Consider the following 20805-nt stretch of genomic DNA (forward strand, 5'->3'; position numbering starts at 1 on the left):
AAGGCCAGCGAATCAACAGGCTGCCTCGCCGAGCCTACGACGAAGAACTGTTAATTACCACAGGGAGAGATGGGGCTCACAGGAGCCTCAACACCCGGGACAGGCGGGAGCGAGCAACGCTTTGGCGCTCCTTCCTGCGAGACGCTCTGCCCCGCCTGTGTGTGACCCTGGGGCACTACAGTTCCCAGCATGCCGCGGGGCACACGGCCCCGCCCTCCAGCCCCGCCCTCCAGCCCCGCCCCTCGGCCCCCTCCCGCCGGGTCAGCCCCACAGTGTCGCCCGGTGGCCGCGGCAGACGGAAGCGGACCGCGAACCCGGGCGGCGGCGGCAGGATGGGGGACTCCAAAGTAAAAGTGGCGGTGCGGGTTCGGCCCATGAATCGACGAGGTGAGAGCCCGGCCGCGGTGCCACCGAGGGGGAGGCGGCAGGTGTCCGGCGCGCGTCGCCCCGCGCTGTGAGAGTCCGGCCCCCCCTTGGAGGGGGGCTCTGCGAAGGCCGGGACCTCGGAGCCCCGCGTGCGCCTTCCCGTCGACGCGCGACGCCCCCTCCCGGCCCTTGCGTTCTGGGGCGCTGGGGTGGCACCCTCCTCGGCCTGCGGCTTCTGCCGCCCGCCCGCGCCTTTCGCCCCCGTCCTGCGCCCCTCGTCCCTGGTCCCCGCCGGCTGTCACCGCACCCCCAGGAGCCGCGCCCCGCGCGGGACCCAGTCCTGCCGCACCCTGGTGGCCCGCGCCCGGGCCGGGTCCTCTGTTCGCCTTGCCACTTTATATTAACTTTGACCTGTGTGGCCCTGAGGGGTCGGGGTTACTGCACTTTGATAGGCATTGGGTGAAAGCTATGCCTTTTTCCTTCCAGCGTTTGGACTGTCGAGAAGTTTTTGCTTTTGCTTGAAGTCATATTCGTCATCTCTCAACAATAAATAGTTTAGGTGCCAAGAGTCTTGTGAAATTGTATCGTTCAGACATTCGCTGAAGTCTGTCGGGAGGGCAGAGAAAGCAGATAAATTGAGACCTCTTAAACCATCCTTCTGCAGCCCCATTGAGCGGAGTTCAGGGCAGGTTTCATTAAATGTGATAATGGGTTTGAGAACGGGAGGTCATGTTATTGGGATCGCTGTTACAGTTCCAGGAGATGATTTTGCAGGTGAAAGACTCTAGACTAATTTGAACCATTTTAAACACCAGAATCATTTTCTAAACTGTTCCAAATCATCTTTGTTCCAAACCAAGCATTTCCTTTTATGTAGGACTTATAAGTTGTTTTCCTTCTCTTTGCTCTTTTTTTTTTTTTTTTTTTTTTTTTGGATTTGTATAGATTGGAATCTGCAGATCAACCTGTTGCCCTAGACTTTGTCCTTTTGTGGGAGGTTAGTTTCTGTCTTTACTCTTAGACTTGTTTTGCCCACCTGTTGCTCCTTGGACTGCTTAAGGCTTTTCAGGTGAGTTTTTTTTCTGAAGGGCCAGGTTTTGAAAATATTGAAATAACTTTAGTGGAACTATGAAAAAAGAAGCCTCAGTTTTTAAAAATTCAGGCATCATTAAGTTCACTTTAAGTTAATTGTAATCATTCATGATTAAAAAAAAAAAAAAGCAACCCAGGCCAATTGGAACACAACTTAACTGATTCTGAAAGATGGATTCAGCACATTCTTAAAAGTTCCTTCACACACAAAATACTTGGAAATGTCAGTGCTAAAAAGAGGCAGCTCAATCAACCACCACAAAATGACTCGGATATTTAGAGCTTTTTACTTTTCCTATAGTGTTCACTATTGATTGTAGTGTTTTGGGGGGTGCTACTGTCATTTTAACTCCTCACCTCCATACTTGGACTTAACCCAGGGTCTTTTGTATGTGTATTTTTTATTCTGAGATATGCTCTACCTAAATTGCTCAGGCTGGCGGCCTCTAAGCGCTTGTCCTTCTGCCTTAACCTCCTAAGTACCTAAGATCACAGGTGTGCACCTTGCGTCCTGCTTCTTGTTATTTTTAAATTGCCATTGATAAGAGTGTAATAATGGCCAATGTTAAAAGTTTCAAGGCACAAGGGCTGGGGATTTAGCTTAGTGGCATAAGCGCCTGCCTGGCAAGTGCAAGGTCATGAGTCTATCCTTGGTACCAAAAAAAAAGGAAAAAAGTTTTGAGGTATACACAGAATAATAGTTTCAACTGTGGAGTAGAAGTTAGCTGTTCTTGGCTTGAACTCACTTTAAAATGGTTGTTTATACATAGGTTCCATTATTCTGTAAATAGGAATGTGTTATTTGTGATAAAGTTTCCTCCGTTCGTTTAGTGCCCTCTTAACCCTCATTTATATATCTTGACATGCACATGGACTTCTTTTTACAGTGATCACCACAGGTAGTTAAAGCACACAAAGTTGTTTACGTGAATCTAAAGGTATTATGAAATACAGTAGAATGTAGTGGAATCTTAAGGCCCGTGATCGTAGTCCTTTCCAATAATTTTGAAAAGGAGGATATTACTTTGCAGAGTTATTACTTCTGTGAAAATTAATGTATTACTAGCATATAATTATGACAAATCAACTTTATACCTGGTTGCTTCTGTCAGCCTAAGTACAAAAAGTAGCCTGATTAATCGCGCATGAAGACAAGGTGAGATTGAAACATGGGGTAAGATGTAGTTTTGCTTATGGACTATCCTATTTGGGGTCATATTAGCCATCTTTGTAGAAAAATCTGAGGATTTCCAGAAACCTTTGGTGTGTTATTAAGTTCTGGTTAGGTGTTTGAATCTTGAAGTGGATGGTTTTTATTTAACATTTGTTCTGAAAGTGTTTTTGTTTTTCTGCTAAACTGTAGATTTGGAAAATGTAGTTACTTGGATGTTGAAGTAGGCCCTACTTTAGTAATAGCAAGAGTTGCAAGGGCTATTTATCAAGAATATTTTTCTATTTATGCATTGTAACCTACTAACAAAACAATCAAAAAATAGAAAGGAAAACAGTCTCCTACACCCTTTGTTCCTAACAAGTTTTCTTATTTCCATTCTAATTTGTGTTCACATGCATATGTAATTTTACATAGTTCTCACATTACACATTTTATTTTTGCTTTTCTTCTGAAAGATGAAGCTAAAGAGGCAGAGTTCTTGTCACAAGGCCTTGAAGTTCTACCTGCAGATGTCATTCGCGTTGTCTTTGTTGTCTGTTGGTCAGTACAGCTCTGCAGAGAATCTTTGTCTCTCTCTGTATTCTATGCAGAACACCTATTCAGCACTGTTAACCAATCTAATCATTAAAAGCTGAAAGTTTTATGAGCGTAATTGACATTATTAGTTGGATCAGCAGCACAATCCTTTTCAGGAATTTGACATTTTATAACTTTAGGTGGTTTAAAAATATTTAATTGGCTCCCCCCAAAAATATATATTTAATCGGCAAGTGAACATTTATTGAGTGTCTGCCAGGTTTCTAGCCTTGTGTAGATGGCTTGAGATCTTCAATCAAGTGGCTGCCCTTGTTTTAATATGCATAATATTGACTGTCAAAATAAATAAGTTATATAAAAGGTGTTTGGAAGATACCTTTGCCTAAGGGAGTGAAACAGAAAATTACACAAGAAACTGAGAGAGAAAAGTGAAATGGATTATTTCAGGGGTTGGGGAACATGGACAACACACTGATTTTAGCAGGTAGTTCAGAGGAGTTTACTTGGTTTTTGAAATTCTTGGTGCAGGCCAGGTATGGTGGCCCATGCCTGTAATCCCAGCACTTGGGAGGCTGAGACAGGAAGGATTACTGTGAGTGTGAGGTCAGCCTGGGTTACAAAGTGAGTTAAAGGCCAGCCTGAACTGCATAGTGAAACTGTCTCAAAAAAGAAAAAACAACAAAACAAACAAATGAAATTCTTGATTCTGTGGAAGACACAGTGTATGTAATCATTTCAAATAGAGTCAGTGCTTTGGTAAATCATAGACTGGTATCTCAGTGGAGGAATTATGTTACAGCCATGAAAAGTGATGATCAAAACTATAACAACAGGGAAGACTTTTTCTTTTCTTTCTTTCTTTTTTTTTCCAAAAGAGAGGTTTGTTTTGACTTGTGAGGAAGTCTTTTCTATGTTGGTGGGAAAAGCAGAATGAAATTATATGTGTAACTATAATTGAATCTAGTGTGTCAGAGCTAGAAAGAATCCTGAAAAAATGAAGTTGATGAAGTTGTTCACAGGGTTTTATTTGCCAAGAGCCTGGTTAGTATTGCCTGCTGTTAGCATTTTCATTTTCTTAAGGTGTGCTTTAGGGCTGGGACTATGGCTCAGTGGTAGAGTTCTTGCTTTGCATGCACGAGGCCCTTGAGTTCCATCCCCAGCACCACCGGGGGGGAAAAAAAAAAAAAAACCCACAAAAAGTGTGCTTTAGGGCCCCTGCTCACAAGGAAGGGACTCTCGTGTGCAGAGATAAGATGGAAAGGTAAACAGCTGTAGCAGACTGCTAGTTATTAAAGTGCTAGGTGAGTGACAGGGAAATGTAAGAATTGGGGGCGGGGCTGGGGATTTAGCTTAGCAGCATAAGCACCTGCCTTGCAAGCAGGTGGTTGTGATTTCAATCCCTGGTACTGATAAAAAGTTTAAAAAAAAAAAAATTCCGGGGCAGGAAGGCTCTAGAGGCCAGATGATTAGGGAGGACTTTGCTGAGGGAAGATGCTGGGACGGAAGGTTCCAGGGAAGTGTTGATGTGAGCGGGTGTGTGGTGAGCCTGGAGGTGGACAAGTGGGCTGGGAGCAGAGCTCCTTTAGGTGGCAAAGACCAGATTCACCTGGCTGGAGTGAGGATTCTGTAAGGTTGCCTGGAGAAGGACAGGTTGTGAAAGGCTGGGCGAGCTGCAGGAAACTGGGATGCTCTTTAGGCCAACAGCGAGCTTCAGGTGGTTGGCTGGCTGGCTGGTCTGTGCAGTTTCTGTAGCTTTTTAGCAATCTGTGTGGACACATAAATGAAAAATTAACCACATCTGATTCCTGCCATCGCTGGGCCGGATTTAAAAGGTGCATGATAGACATGAAGTTGTATGAATAAAAAGTTGAAGGAAGCCTGACAAAATGAAGTAAACAGCCCTGAATCAAAAGATCTAGGTAACGGCACACATCTGTAATTCCAGTACTTGGGAGGCTGAGACAGGAGGATTACTGTGAGTTCAAGGCCAGTCTGGGCTACATAGTGAGACCCTGTCTCAAAAAAAAGTAAACTCGAGCAACTGGGAGGAGACTTAGGACCCTGATTTCAGTGAGGAAAAAGGCTGTCTTTAGGCAGTGAGGGGGCAGGGAAGGCATTTTTGACCTGGGGCCATGGGGGTTCTTCAGCACTTTTGGAGATGACCGAGATGTGGATGGAGCTAAGGTAACTGTGGATGGAAAATTTTGAGTGTTTGCTGAAACAGAAGATACTTGTTTTACTAGTGTCTGCTTCATATGCTAATAGTGAATGAGGCACACATCCATTGTGACATTGTTTCTGCTGTCAAGTCAGTGACTGAAATTTGGAGTTGTAGGTTTAGAGCCAGAGGCTTTCTGGGGAGGCAAATCATTATAAGACACAGTTTTGTTGAAACTGGCACTTTTACCTGACCACTTCTGTACACAAAGGACTAATGCCTGACTTTTCCATTCAAGTTCTCAAGTGGAAGAATCCACTGACAAACTGTTACTTAGAGGAAGGAATTGAGTTGTGTGTTCAAGTGGAAATGGGTTTATTGGTCTCTCTGCTTGTTGATTGGGTTCCCCTGTATGGAGCAGAGTGCGTTTTTCAAAAAGTACTTGGCAGACTGGGATTTATCTCATTGGCATAAGTGCCTGCCTGGCAAGCCCAAGGTCATGAGTTTGATCCCTGGTAAAAAACAAAACAAAAAAAAACTTGTCAAAGGTCAGTAGCAAACTCTTTGGGGAAGTATACAAGTGGGTCCGTGGGACACAGATTATGGCATGATGATGCTGGACTGTCTCTCTCAGAGGCTGCAGAAAGGTATAGAAAGTGATATGCATCAGCCTACCTACTCAACCATGTTGAATGAAAAAAAATGTTAACTACTTTCTTCTTTTTTTTCCATCCTTGGGATCAGACCCATGGATGATCCCAGGTCCTCCCACACGCTAGGCAGGTGCCCTACTACTCATCCTAATCCTCAGCCTCCGTAGCTACTTCTGTGGAGAACTTTGTTCCTTCCCCACTTTTTTGCTGGTGATTGAACCCAGGGCCTCTCTACCACTGAGCTGCCCAACCCAGCACCAAGAGCTTTCTATTTGTGAGCTACAAAGGTCAGTGCTTTTTTAATTTTACCTTATCTTATTCTTTGAACCACTCTTTGAAAGGTGGTTGTAGAATTTTTACTTACTACAATCTCAGAGAGGCTAATTAACATTCCTAAGATTGTATAACCAGTATTTTGGAGCCTGCATTCAAAGCCTGTGCTTTTACTACCATATTGGACATGATGATCTTTCGGGGGACCTGGCAGTCGTGAGAGGTGCTGAATGTCCTGATCTTTGACTGGAAGAGCTCAGAGTCATGTCAGTAGTAAGGATGTGTTGTAAGAACATACGCTCATGCTCACAGCTCTGTGCATTATGAGCTAAAGCAGTGGGCTAGTATTTGAGAATGGCACAGAAGGCAGTGTGAATGAACTTGCCTCAGGTCCCGCAGGGGTCATAGGGGTGATTGTCGACCCTCAAGTGAGGTGGGTTTGGGTTGCATTGGAGGAACATTGAACTTGCAGACTCTGTGATGGAGGTTCCAATTTATATGACAGTGAAGTGAATGCTGGTGTCATTGAAATGGGAAGTATAGGAGCGGTAGTTTTAGGGTAAAGATGTGGAAAATGATGAGTCTTGGATAATCCTCAGCACTCAGGTGCCATTCACTGTTACTTTAACCGTGAGTAAGACACAGTGTGTGCCTGGGGGAAGCTCAGGAGGTGATCTGGAAGGCTTTTGTGTATATGAATCTGAAACCGAGTGACTGGACATACGTGGGATTGGGGAGCCACTACATAGGGAGAAGATAGAACTTTCCAGGGAAGAGGGGCACCCTTGGGAAAATTAGGTGAAAGTAATGCTGTGGAAAGCCAGGGGTGCCAGTGTGTCAGTGAATGAATGAGTGCTTAGCACTCAGGTGTCACAGGTGTGGTGAGTGTGAGTAATATGGAACCACGTCCAGTAGACTTGGCTTCACAGCCTTTCGTGGTAATTTTCAGGATGCTCTTCCGTGAGTGAATGAATCAGTGTCAGCATTGGCAGTGGGCTGGTGATCTCCACGAATGCTCCTGCAGGAAGCTCCACTTGAAAGGTGAAAGGAGAAGTAGGTTCTAGAGGTGTGGGTAGCTAGCAACAGCTGCTTTTGCTTTTTAATTTTCTAAATGGTTTTTAAATCTGGGGTGATGGCTGAGCTTTGTTATACACAGAGTCAGTAGAAGGACATTACTGAATATACTAAGTGGAGAAGAATTGTAATGGGAAAGCCTTGGGCCACTTCATTTTCTCGATGAGGCAGAACGTGAGGTCATTGAAAGTAAGCAGGATTAGGAGAGCCAGGATCTTGAGAATAGTTGGTGTATAGACAAGTGGTTGAAGGGCTCTAAACATGTATCTATTAAGGGTAGAAGAGTCAGTTTTATTTTTTTTCTCTTTTTGCTTCTTCTTTTCCCTTGAGATTTTATTTTTTATTTTTTAATTTAAAAAAATTTTTTTGGTACTGGGGTTGAACTCATGACCGTACGCTTGGCAGACAGATGCTCACACTGCTGAGCTACATCTCCGGCTCTGAGATGGGGTTTTGATGTGTTGCCCAGACTGGTCCGAAACTCCTGGACTCCTGCCTTAACTCTGCAGGTAGCTAGGGCTATAAGTATGGCCCACTATGCCCAGCTCTTCTTTTATTAAATACATTCACATACCAAAATGGTGCATCCTGCCAAGCGTGGTGGTGCACGCCTATAATTTCAGCAGTCAGGAGGCTGAGGCAGGAGGATGGAGTTGGAGACCAGCCTGGACTACAAAGTGAGCTCAAGGCCAACCCAAACTGCATAGTAGTACCCTATCTCAAAAAGACAAACAAACAAACATAAAACTCAAAAAACAGAAACAAAAACGGTATGTCCAGGGCTTTGCTATACTCACAGAGTTGTACAGCCATCAGCACCATGGTATTCAGAGCATTTTCCTCACCTCAAGGAGGAAACCCTACACCTTTAGACAATCACTGTCCATCTCCCTTCCCTTCCCCCCGAGCAACCACTAACCTACTTTCTAGCTCTGGATTTACCTGTTTTGCGTTTCCTGGAAATGGAATCATACAGCCTGTAAACTTTTGCAACTGGCTTCTTTCACTTGGCATAGGACATTTAGGGTTTAATCCACACAGTGGTGAAGCAGTGCTACATTCTTTTTATGTTCGAATTACAGTGTTCCATTAATGGGTATATACTGTGTTTTGTTTTGTATCCATCCGTCAGTTGTTGGGTGTCTTGTTTCCAGCTTTTGGCCACAGTGAGTAATGCTGCTATAAACATTGTGTACAGCTCTTATCTAGACATTTGGTTTCATTTTTTCTTGGCTGTGTATATAGCTAGGAATGGAATTGCTGGGTCATAGTACCTCTAACTTTAGGAACTCTTAGACTATTTTCTATTAAAGTGACTTCTTCACTTTACATTCTCACCAGCAATGTCTGAAGGTTCATTTTTTACCAATCTTTGGCCACCTTTGTTATTATAATGGCCTACCCCCTGTTCTAGGGATTGAATTCTAGGGATTGAACTCAGTTCCACTGAGCCATACCTCCAAACTTTCCTTTTTGCTCCTTGCCAGCCTAGTGTGTATGAAGTGGCATTTCTCTGATGGTAAATAGTGTTGGGCATTTACTATTGAGTTGTATTATATATATATTTTTCTCAGTACTGGAAATTGAACCCAGGGCCATTACACTGAGCTGTATCCCCAGTTCTTTATTGTTTGTTTTGATTGTTTGTTTGATAGTGTCTTGCTAAGTTGTCCAGGCTGGGCTCAAACTTGTGATTCTCCTGCCTCAGCTTCCCAGAGTGGTGGGATTACAGGTGTGTGCCACTGTGCCTAGCTCTGGAGGTTTTGAATGTAATGGGAAGTTGAGGTCCAACTTTACTCTTTCGCTATGAGTATCCAGTTGTCCCAGAATTATTTGTTGAAATGATTGTTCTTTCCCTCATTGGATTATCTTGGCATGTTTATCAGCTGACCATAAATGTGACTCATATTTCCAAATTATTTTTTTGGGATCTGAATTTCTTTTATCTGTGTATCTTTCTATCCTTGTAATAGTGCTACATTCTCTTAGTTTCTGTGACTTGTGCTAAGTTTTGGAATTGAGGAATGTGAGTCCTCTAGCTTTTTCTGTTTAAGATATTTTTCTATTTTGGTTCTGTCTTATCAGTCTTTGATTTAACTTAGCTTTTTCTGCAGTGCTAGTGATCGTACTCTGTGCCCTGTGGGTACTAGGTAGGTGCCCTACCGCTGTGCTACATCCTAGGTCCTGCCCTGGGAGTTTCTGAATGCCTGTTTCCTAGCTCTCTGAGGTGATTAGTTTTGTGAATGCTTTACATTTGTGTTATTATGATTATTTTTAACACTCTGTCCTGTCTTCCTCTGATTTGGCACTCCATCCTGCGTGTCTTTTATTGCTTCATTTTTCAATTGTACTAGAATGTAAGTTTTTTTTTGTTTCGCTTTAGTTTTGACTTTTGAGACAATGTCTTGTTATGTAATTCAAACTGGCCTTGGACAAACTGTGTAACCCAGGCTGGCCTTGAACTCAAGGCAGTCCCTCTGCCTCAGCCTCCAAAGTGCTGGGATGACAGCTGTGAGCCACCCTGCCCGGCTCCTTAATTATAGATTTATATTTATTGAATAGATGTTCATGTTTACTGGTAAAGAATAAAGGTAATGGTTAGAGTGTATTTATCTCTGTAGAAAGCAAGAGACCAGCTTGCTCTTCACTTCCATGGCAACACATAGTTTTGTTTCCTCTTGAGTCAGTGGACCTGGGTAAGCAGAAGAATCTGAGGACTCTAACAAGTGAAGGGGTTGAGCCCTATTTCCTGTCCAGCTGGTGAGAACATTACAGTCCAGTTGGAGAAACGAGTCCTTTGCACATGAATGATTAGTGAGCATTTTACAGACCAGAGCACGCTTGGACATGAAAGTAAGGGATGTGTGACACAAGTTACTTGAAAAATAGGGTTGTCTAGGGATGCAAACTATGAAATTTAATTAAAAAATTAAACCTTCCCAATATAATTGATTATTGTCCTTTTAAAAATGGACCTTAGTGAATTAAAAATAATTACAGTTAGCCTTTAGGAACATGACTGTGGGTAGAGGAAGGTTACATCTATGTTTCTGGGTGGTAGATTTGGTTTGCAAATTACTAATCTGTGGAAAGCTGGAGGAGCCGATTACTAACTGGCAGCTCAGTTCCTTTGCTCACACTGTGGTGTGTCTTTCCCGGTGGAACAGAGTTACCCAAGGGGAGGCTCCCAGGCCCTGCCCTGTTTTACTATGAAGTCATTGGAGTGCAAGCCATAGCTGATTTGTACATCAGAGAAAGACTGGTTTCAAGTTATTGCTTACTTTATAAGGTGACTAATACGCTGAATAAGCTGAGTTGTTAGCTGTTGGTATTTTAATATTTATCATGAGAAATTTGACCTGGAAAGGCACCTTGTTTGGAATATAATATGGATCTTTACTGTGTTACTAAATTTCTTCTGTCTCTCCTTTTTTTTAAGGGCTCATAGATATAAAGCCATTCATAGTTCTGTAAAACTTGATGGTCATAACATAAATTTAAGAGTACTATTTAAGATCATTCTGGTTTTTAATTGATTTTCAGACATAGTATTAATTAAATCCCCATCTCATTATTTTAGGCCTTACTGTGAATAAACTGTTGTCCATGTGATACTTATTATAATAATAAGTACTTTCTGCTATTTTTATTGTGGTAAAACGTATATGACATAGCGTTTATGATTTTAACCATTTTTAAGTGTGCAGTTCTGTGGCATTAAGTAATTTCACATTATTGTGTCCCCATCACCACCATGGGTATCTGGAACTTTATCTACCTTGCAAAACTGAGGCACCGTGATCATTAGACACCAACTCCCCACGCATGCTCCCTTACCTGCGGCCACCGTTCACTTTCTTCCCTATGAATCTGGCTCCTCTGAGTGCCTCATGTAAGCACAGTTAGGCAGTATTCTTCTTTTCATGACTAGCTTAATTCACTCACCATCATGTCTTAAAGTTCTGTATTGTGGCAACTGCCAGAATTTCTTATCTTTTTTAATCTGACTAATGGTCCAGTGCATATATACACCAGATTTTGTTTATCCATTCATTCAGCGGTGGACAGTTGGGTCACTTCCATCTCTGAAAGTGTAAATAATGCTGCTGCAAACACGGGTGTACTCACACTGTTTTTACAAGGCAGTGAGTTAGGGCTAGGTTCTTATCTTTCTAATCTAGGTATTCTGAACTAACAGGAAGATGTTTATCTTTTGGATTTTTGCTAGGTGGTGGTTTTTGTTTTTGATGTTTTCTTCAGGTTAAATGTAAGGCCTAAATCTGTAAATCTCTTGCATCACCAGGCTGCTTTCTAGGCAGTATAGAATAAGTTTTGAATGGAGAGCGTGTTATGTTTAGAATATTGAAGCAGTAGAATTTTTTTTTTTTTTGGTCTTTTTCGTTTTTATTGGTACCAGGGATCGAACTCACGACTGCCTGCTTGCAAGGCAGGCGCTTATGCCGCTGAGCTAAATCCCGAGTCCCTGAAGCAGGATAATTTAATTCAGCCATCTAGTATGGTTTGAGGGTATACTAGCTATAGTATTAAAATGCTGTACATGTATGTCACCCTTACAGTGTTTTCAGAGCTGACTGTGTTTGTTTCTTTGTTTTGTGGTACTCCGCAGAGCTTTGGTCCCAGCCCTTTTATATTTTTTATTTTGAGATCAGGTCTCTCTAAATTGCCCAGGCTGAGTTTGAATTTTTCATCTTCCTGCATTGGCCTCCAGAGTGCCGGGATTACAGGTGTCCATTCTGATACACCTGGCTTGCCCATGTTTATTTGCTTTTACTGCATTCTTGGTGTTCTGCCTCTCTGTGTTCTATTTCTAAACTGTCTCGGTGGAGGGAAAAATCCTTTTCTAGATATCTACCCAGCAGTGACAGAGGGTGGGAATTTTGTTTCAAAACAGTGAGCTATAAGGTAGGCATGGTGGTACACACTTGTAATCCCAGCACTCCAGGAGGTTGAAGCAGGAGGATTGTTGCAAGTTTGAGACTAGCATGGGCTACAAAATGAGTTCAAGGCCAGCCTGAACTGTGTAGCAAGACCCTATCTCAAAAAGACAAAACAAGCAAACAGAAAACTCCCCCCAAAACCCCAAAAATCAACCAACCAACCACACAAACAACAAAACCAATGAGCTATGGTTGTTCGTATATGGTGGTTCATATAAGGTTCATCTTTGGTGGGGTGTTAGATGTAGCGGTATTCATAAGTTGTCATCTTGAGGACAAAATGAATTTGTTAGATGTATTATTGTGTGTGTGTGTGTGTGTGTGTGTGTGTGTGCAGGGTTTTCTAGAGGCTGGTATTCATACTATGTAACATGTCTAAATTATTAGCTGTATTGTATTTGATGACCACATGGTGGGGGTGGCCTGACATAGAGAGAAGCTATTAAAGATGGTACAGAAGAAATGGATGCATGTTGGTGGAAAATGTTCTTTTCAATTCAAGATATTTAGTTAACACCCACGTTTTCAGGCATACAGTCTTATGAAACTAAACTTTCAGCTCCTTTGCTTTAACTAAATGTTCTTGCATAAAACTAACAACTGGTTTTGTGGTGGCTAGCGAGATAATAGATTGTCAGTCACAGAATTTCCGGAGAATTGATAATGAATTTATGTATAACATAGATTTGCCTGTAAGGGGCCAGATAATACGTATGGTTAATATTAGCCAATTAAGATGATTGCACACTTTATTGGGCTCTGAGCCCAAGGAAGCAAGGAGGTAATTGCATGGTGCAAAGGAAGCTGTAGTGTGACTGAGACTTGTTGCAGCATTTCGGTATGGGTCTAAAGCTGATGTAAACACAGAGCATTAGGAGTAGATTTTAAAGCTGACTGATCACAGCAGAACATACTTTGTAGTAGTCTTTTGGGGTTGGTTAGTCTCCCCCAGCTAAGTGAAGCTCTAAAGGCTCCCTTTCAGCTCTTGGCCTGGGAGCATAGGTCAGTGGTAGAGCATTTACCTAGCATGCATGTGGCCCTTGCTAGAAAAAATTGGGTCTTGGTACATGCTTGCAATCTTAACTGCTGAGGAGGTTCAAGCAAGAGGGTCATATGTTCAAGACCAGCCTAGGCAATTTGGTGAAATCCTGACTCAAAGAAGAAAGACAAACAAACAAAAAAAAGGACTTGGGATAAAGTTCAGCGGTAAAGCTGCTCTGGGTTCCATCGCTATCACCACAAAAACAGAACAATGAAAAAATATTCCTGGGGCTGGGGATTTAGCTCAGTGGCATAAGTGCCTGCCTTGCAAGCAGGCAGTCGTGAGTTCGATCCCTGGTACCGATAAAAACGAAAAAGACCAAAAAAAAAAAAAAAAAAAAATTCCCTTTGGCCAGGTGTGGCGGCGCACTCCTGTAATCCCAGCACTTGGGAGACTGAAGTAGGAGAATCGTGCAAGTTCAAGACCAGCCTAGGCTACAAAGTGAGTTCAAGACCAACTTGAACCACATAGTGAGACCCTGTCTCAAAAAAGCAAAAAACCTGCCCCCAAAACAAAAAGCTCCCTTTGCTTAAAAATGTATTGGTTGAAAGAAATACTAACTTCTTTGTATTTCTAGAATGTATCTGGAGAATAAAGTAGAAAAACTGATAAAAGAAAAGTTAAGTTGTGGCCAGCAAAGGGAGGGACATTTTTATTTTTTTGTTTTGCTTTGCATTCGTTATTTAAGTTCAAACGGATTTTTAAATTACCTTTTCTGACAGTAGAAATACTTTATAGCGAATGTGACATTGACATTTGGCCAAGGTTCTTTGGGAAACACAAGTGACTCCTTTCCTCAGACCTTATCTTTTGGCAGTAGAGATAAGGTGAAAAGAAACAGTTTCATACTTTGGGTCAGACAAGTAGGATATGGAAGTATGAGAACATAAATATGCTTTCTTACATAGCTGCACTGAGATATAATTCAAATTCATGAACTGCGTCCAGTTTATTGTTTTTAAGCTCACAGTTGTGCAGCCAACAGCACAATCAGTTTTAGACCATTTTCATCACTTTCAAAAGAAAACTTCACCCTCTCCCAGCCATCCATCTTCTCTCCAGTTCTGTAGATTTCCCTTTTTGGGTTCTTTCAACTCAGAGGAATGACACGACTTAGGGTCTTTTGTGACTAGCTGTGCAAGCATCCTTAGTGCAAGCATCATCCAGGTTGTAGTTTGTATTGTTGTATCATTTATTTTTTGTGCTGCACAGTGTGTCATTCGACGGATATATCCTATTTGTCCATTCATTTCTTCTTCTTTTTTTTTTTTCTTGGTACTGGTAATTGAACTCAAGACATTGTGCTTGCCAGGCAGGCACTTACACCATATCCTGGCCCTGTTCATTCAATTCGTAGTAGAAATAGTCTGGATTATTTTAGCTTCTTTAGCTTTATCCTGAATTTTATATGGACATAGTTGTTATTTCTCTTGGATGCATGTCCGGGAGTGGAATTGCTCGATCCTATGGTAACTGTAAAATGATAGAAAAGCTTTTGGCTTACCTGGGCCACAGTGAGGGAACAATTGTCTTGGACTGCATGTAAAACACATAATTAATGTGTATAAGTAAGAAAACTTCCTTTTAAAATATTTTAATTGTAATCTTTTTAGTATCAGCAGTGCCCTGTATGTAATTGTGACAGTATCATAGGCAAAAAAGTATTTGATACACTTTTGTACGTCTTAGAGCAAAGCTGCTAAAAAAAGTATTTTAATTTATTAAATTATTTAATGAAATAATGTACCCCACATTTAATAATTCAGTAAGAGGGCTCTGGGAGTTTAGCTCAGTGGCACAAGCGCCTTGCTTGGCAAGCGCAAAGTCTTGAGTTCGATCCCAGGTACCAAAAAAACCCCAAAAAGCAATGTGGGTAATAATTCAGTAAGCAAATTTACATGTCCTACCTGTGGGAACAGGAAAGATCTGTCTTGCAGGCGTGCACAGACAGGCAGGCAGGAAGGCAGAGCTGCTGTCGGGGTGACTCTGGGTCCTCGCTGCCTGGCCCAGCGCCCTGGTACACGACGGTTTCTGTTTGTGTGTGGCAGGCACCAAAGGCAGCGTGAGCACCCCACTGTGCTCTGCTCGACGTGGTGCTCCTGTCACCTGCGCAGTCTGTGCTCAGGCATCCCACTGTGAACTCATGAAGACAATTGCTAAAAATCACATCATAATGTGAAGTTTCCTTTTTTTTTAGTACTCAAGAGTACATCCTAGGTCTTTGTCCTGAGCTGCATCCCCAGCCCTTATTTTTATTTTGAAACACAGTCTTGCTAAGTTACCCAGGTTAGGCTCAAACTTGCAGTCCTCCTGCCTCTGCCTCCCAGAATGCTGGGAATGCCTACTTTTTGAGGAACTGCCAAATAGTTTTACAAAGACATTTTATATTTCTAACAGTAGTGCACCAAGGAAATAATTTCCTCACAAATTGATGTTTGTGTTATACATACATATATATATATTCTTTCAGTTTTGGGGTGCTGGAAACTGAACCTAGGAAGTGCTGAGCTACAGTCCAACCCTTTTTATTCTTTATTTTTATTTTGAAATAAAGTTTTGGTAAGTTGCCCAGGCTGGCCTGGAACTTGTAATCGTCCGGCTTCAGCCTTCTGTGTATCTAGGATTACACGGTACCTGGTCTGTTCCCTAACTTTTTGATTATAGTTATCTTAGTGGGTGTGAGGTGGTATCTCACTGTGGTTTTATTTTGCCTTTTGCTGGTGTCTTAATGATGTTGTGCGTCATTTCCTGGGCGTATTGAGCAGTTTTATGTCATCTTTTGGAGAGATGACTGTTTTCATTCTTTGTCTATTTAAAAATTGGGTTGTCTTTGTTGAACTATAATCATTTCTTAAAAATGTATTTTGATATAAATCCTGTATAGATATGTGATTTGTAGATATTTCATCATTTCTGTTCTCCTTATGCTATCTTTTGAAGCATGGATTTTTAAATTTTGATGAGGTTCAATTTTTTTCTTTTGTGCTCTTACTTTTGCTGTTATATCTGAGAAATCATTACCTAACCCAAGGTCACCTAGATTTTTGGTGATTTTTTTTTTTTTTGTACTGGGAATCGAACTCAGGATCTCATTCTTGCTAGGCAAGCACTTACACCACTGAGCTGAATCCCTGGCCTTGTGATTTTTTTTTTTTTTTTTGTACCTGGAATTGAACTCAAGACCTTGCACTTGACAGACAGGTGCTTATACCACTGCACTATATCCCCAGCCCCTTGTTTATGTTTTCTCCTAAAAGGTTTTTGTTTCTTTTGTTTGAGACAGGGTCTTGCTGTGTATTCCAGGCTGACTTAAACTCACTCTGTAGCCTAGGCTGGCCTCATACTCACAGCAGTCCTCCTGCTTTAGCCTCCATAGGGCTGGGTGGGGTTATAGGCATGCACTACTACGGCATTTTCTAAATGTTTTATAGTTTTAGTTCTTACATTTAGACTTTTCATCGATTTAAGTCTTTTTTTTTTTTTTCTCCCAGTCTCTGTAGTTAGTTTTCGAGCGTGGAATGTGGCAGGGCTTCACCTTTATTTTACATGTGGGTAGCCAGTCTTCCAGCACCATCTGTTAAAAAGGCTGTTCTTTCCTCATTAGATTGTGTTGGCACCCTTGTCAAAAGCAGTTCATTATAAATGTGGGCATATTTTTCTGGACTCTCAGTTTGACTCTATTGATCTAGATACAGTATCTGTGGTGTTCTGTGGATCTATGTGTCTGTACTTAGGGTAGTGACACATTGTCTTGGCTACTGTAGATTTAGTTTTGAAACAGGAGACTGAGTTCTTTTTCAAGATTGTTTTGACTATGCTGAGTGGTTTTTTTTTTTTTTTTTTTTTTTGAAAGGGAGTGCCGTGTGTGCTTGTGTGCATGTGAGCATGACCGTGCGTTGCTGGCAAGCTTAGCTAGGCCCTGTGCATGCTGAACACATGCATGCTGAGCTCCAGCACCAGCTGCTGCCTCCAGTCTTGTAGATTTAGACTGTTGCTGTCTGGATGGTAGGAACTGGATGCATGGACGGAGGATGTCTTTCTGTTTATTTGAGTGTTTAGTTTCTTTCAACAATGTTTTGAAATTTTCAGGATACAAGTCTTGGCATTTCTTTTACCTTTATTCCTAAGTTGTTCATTCTTTTGATGGTATTATGAGTAAAATTAGTTTCTTAATTTTATTTCCATATTTTTTTCATTGCTAGTATTTAGAAACTCAGCTGATTTTTGTATTTTCTTATTTCTTTCAATCTTGTACAAGCTCTTTCTTCTAATAGTTTCTTAGATTTGGTGGGATTTTTTACACACAAGATCGTATCTTCAGAGATAGTTTGACTTCTTCCTTTCCAATCTGCATGCCTTTTGTTTGTTTTTCTTGCCTAACTGCCCTGACTAGAATTTCTGGTACAATGTTGGAGAGAAGAATAGTAAACAGCGTTGTCTTACTCCTGATGCTGGAGGTTGGCCTGTTCATTCCTTCACTATCAAGTGTAATGTTAGCTTGTGGGCTTTTCTACATGCCCATTATTAGGTTGGGAAAGTTTTCTATTCCTAATTTATTTTTATCATGAAGGAGTGTTGGATTTTTTTGGCAAATGCTTTTCCTAAAATAAATTGCTTCTTTTTAAAATGACTTTTTCTTGTTTTTTTATCTGCAGAAATTGACCTGCATACCAAATGTGTGGTGGATGTTGATGTAAACAAGGTTATTCTTAATCCTGTAAATACGAACCTTTCCAAAGGAGATGCCAGGTAAGTTAAGAAACAGTGTTACATTCAGTGGAGTTTTATTGGTCTTTTTTTTCTATTTATTTTTTTGGAATCAGGAATTGAACTCAGAGCCTTGCACTGCTGAGCTACATCTCTGGCCCCCCAATGGATTTTTTTTTTAGTACAGGGGATTGAACTCACGACCGTGTGCTTGTAAGGCAGGTGCTTCTGCTGCTGAGCTAAATCCCCAGTGGCTCCCCATGGATTTTTTAAATAACCAAAAGCAGAAATGGCTACTGAATTGAGTTTACTTGAATACATGTGACTAGTTGTTGTAGAGACTTTGCTGTCTTCCAGGACTCATTGGAAGGGCTGAGGTCTGCACCGCAGAAAAAGTTGCTAGAGTGAGTGATAGAGATAGTAATTCTGTTAGGGGCTCAGGGAAGAGAGAGTTAGGTTCTGAGTTAACTGAGGCAGGCTTCTTCAAGCAGGTAGTGCTGGCTGAAGGATAGGTAGGAGGTAAATAGGAAGAGGAGGAGGAAGGGAAGGCTGTCAGGTAATTCTTTCATGAGGGGACTTTGTCCTTCTGCAGGTTCAAATCCTACCTGTCACTCAGAGCCCTCTCCTAGTCCAGCAGCTCTCAGTGATTCCTGCCCTTTATATACCTGTCAGCTATTACGGTGCTGCTGAACTTAATGTTAAAGCTGAGAATCCTAGTTCTATAAGATGGTTCCAGTCTGAGGGAAGAGACTTGGTTGGGGCTGAGAATGAGTGCTTGAGTATCTCTAGATTTGGATGACAGGATGAGCCAAAGGAGGGGAAGTGAACTGGGAAAGACTGAAGAGACTCATTAGGTTTTTTCCATACATGGGAGCTGCATTTGACCAACTAAGCTGAGATCAGATTTCAGAAAACCTGAAGGCAAACAAAGAAATTTGGCCTGGACTTTTATCAGTTGGACAGTGTCTTTGACCGTTTTTAAGTACTATGAGGTAGGCATAGAAGTTGGTTGTCAGTGCAGAGGATGGGTCATCATTGGGAAAGGCATGTTTTTTAGAGGTTGTGTGTCAACTTAGGAGGTGCTTTTGTACTGAGCTTGGGTTTGGAGAGGGCAAAAAGGAGAGACTGTGCCTGGCGTGATGCTTTGCACAAAGTAGATAGTCCATAAACACTGTGGAGACAGTATGATCCAGGCAACTTGCAGATGCTCTGTAGAACTGAATTGAAAAGGACACCAGATTTAGAGTTAGAAATCTGAATCAAATCCTTCACTCAGTTACTGAGGCTAGTTATTTTCAGCTTTTTTGAACTTTATTTGTGTGATGCTTGCCTTCTTTATCTCTTAGAGGATTTCCCTCCAGGGATCAAATTAGTGATTGGTGAAGTACTTTATGAAGTGTTCTGTAAAGGTTTATTGTTATTGATGCACAGGTATTTCTTTCTTTTTTGTTTTTTTGTGATACTGGAGGTTGAAACCAGGCTTTTGCACTGAGAACTACATGCCTAGACCCTTTTTCAGGTTTTACTTGAGTGAAGGTTTCGCCAAGTTGCCAGACTGGGCTTGAACTTGTCCCCCTGCCTCATCTCTGCAGAGGGATGGGATTACAGATATGTGCTGCCATGCCTGGCCCAGATGTTGCTGGATTTCCTCCAATTATAAACAGACAGTTGTAAGGGCTATGGAATGCCATGACAATAGAATGTGAAGGGTACAGTTATGGCAGAAATGATGTTGGAGTTTTGAACCCACCAAAGGAATGAACTGTTGCCCTGGGTAATTTTAGTGTGGGGGCTATGTGTTGCTCTCACACTTTCACCTAGGCCTGGCTAGGTCTAAATGTAAGAACTAAAACTATAAAACATTTAGAAAATGCCAGATGTAGTAGTGCATGCCTATAACCCCACCCAGCCCTATGGAGGCTAAAGCAGGAGGACTGCTGCGAGTATGAGGCCAGCCTAGGCTACAGAGTGAGTTTAAGCCAGCCTGGAATACACAGCAAGACCCTGTCTCAAACAAAAGACCACCATCTTTCCTCTTGGCTTAAGCCATCTCTGGGGCTGCTTTTGGACACCTTTTCCCAGGCTAGTAGCAGTGTCCTAGGCCAGCGTCCTGAGGGAGACCAAGCTGGGGGAAGCTCTTCTGCTTTGTGTGTCAATTTGGGAGTCATATCAGTTACTTCTGTCATATTTTCTTGTTCAAGCTTGTATCAAGCTCTGCATGGTTTAGAGAAGAGGAAACACATTCATTTCTCAGTAAAGGAAAAGCATCGTAAGAAAAGCATTTGATAAGTGATAAGCATAGTGGCTACCTTTGGAAAACAAATCTGTCATAAGTGTATATTAATACCTTCCTGTTAAGTTCTTGTGATGATAAATTGAGCACATAAAAGCTAAAAAAAAGAATGTTTTTTTTTTCCCTTTGAGATCTTCAAATCTTGGGGATTTGTGGAACAATTGTGTAGCACTTTTTGGTTGTGTGGAAAATCTTGGATAATATCTTTTCCCATATCATGAAAATATAAATTCAACATTGCTCTGTGTTATCGAGTTCTCTCCTTAAAGTTCCAAGAAAGACAATCTGTAATATTTTGTTGGTGAAATAGGGTTAAGAAACACAGCTTTAAAAAAAAAACTTTATTTAAAAAAAAACTTTATTGAACTATGTATAATAGAGTATATAGCTTAATTTTTCTAAACTTTACATACTCTTGTAATTGGCACCCAGGGAAAGAGAATATTACTAGGATGGCAAAAGACTACTTCATGGAAAG

General features: G+C 41.6%; 1 protein-coding gene across 4 annotated transcripts in view; it reads left to right on the forward strand.

Moving 5' to 3' along the window:
* Nucleotides 1-232: 232 nt before the first annotated feature.
* Kif13b (kinesin family member 13B) overlaps nucleotides 233-20805 on the forward strand; it is a 178981-nt gene continuing 158408 nt past the window's right edge. For all 4 annotated transcript variants that reach the window (XM_063234516.1, XM_063234517.1, XM_063234519.1 and 1 more), the window contains exons 1-2: nucleotides 233-387; nucleotides 17983-18076. In XM_063234516.1, coding sequence (XP_063090586.1) covers nucleotides 333-387; nucleotides 17983-18076 — 149 coding nt within the window. In that variant the 5' untranslated portion in view covers nucleotides 233-332. The remainder of the gene's footprint in view (nucleotides 388-17982; nucleotides 18077-20805) is intronic.

Source organism: Cavia porcellus, unplaced genomic scaffold, assembly GCF_034190915.1.
Source record: "Cavia porcellus strain 051 isolate PalLab524CR breed Dunkin Hartley unplaced genomic scaffold, mCavPor4.1 scaffold_24, whole genome shotgun sequence".
Classification (NCBI taxonomy): Eukaryota; Metazoa; Chordata; class Mammalia; order Rodentia; family Caviidae; genus Cavia; species Cavia porcellus.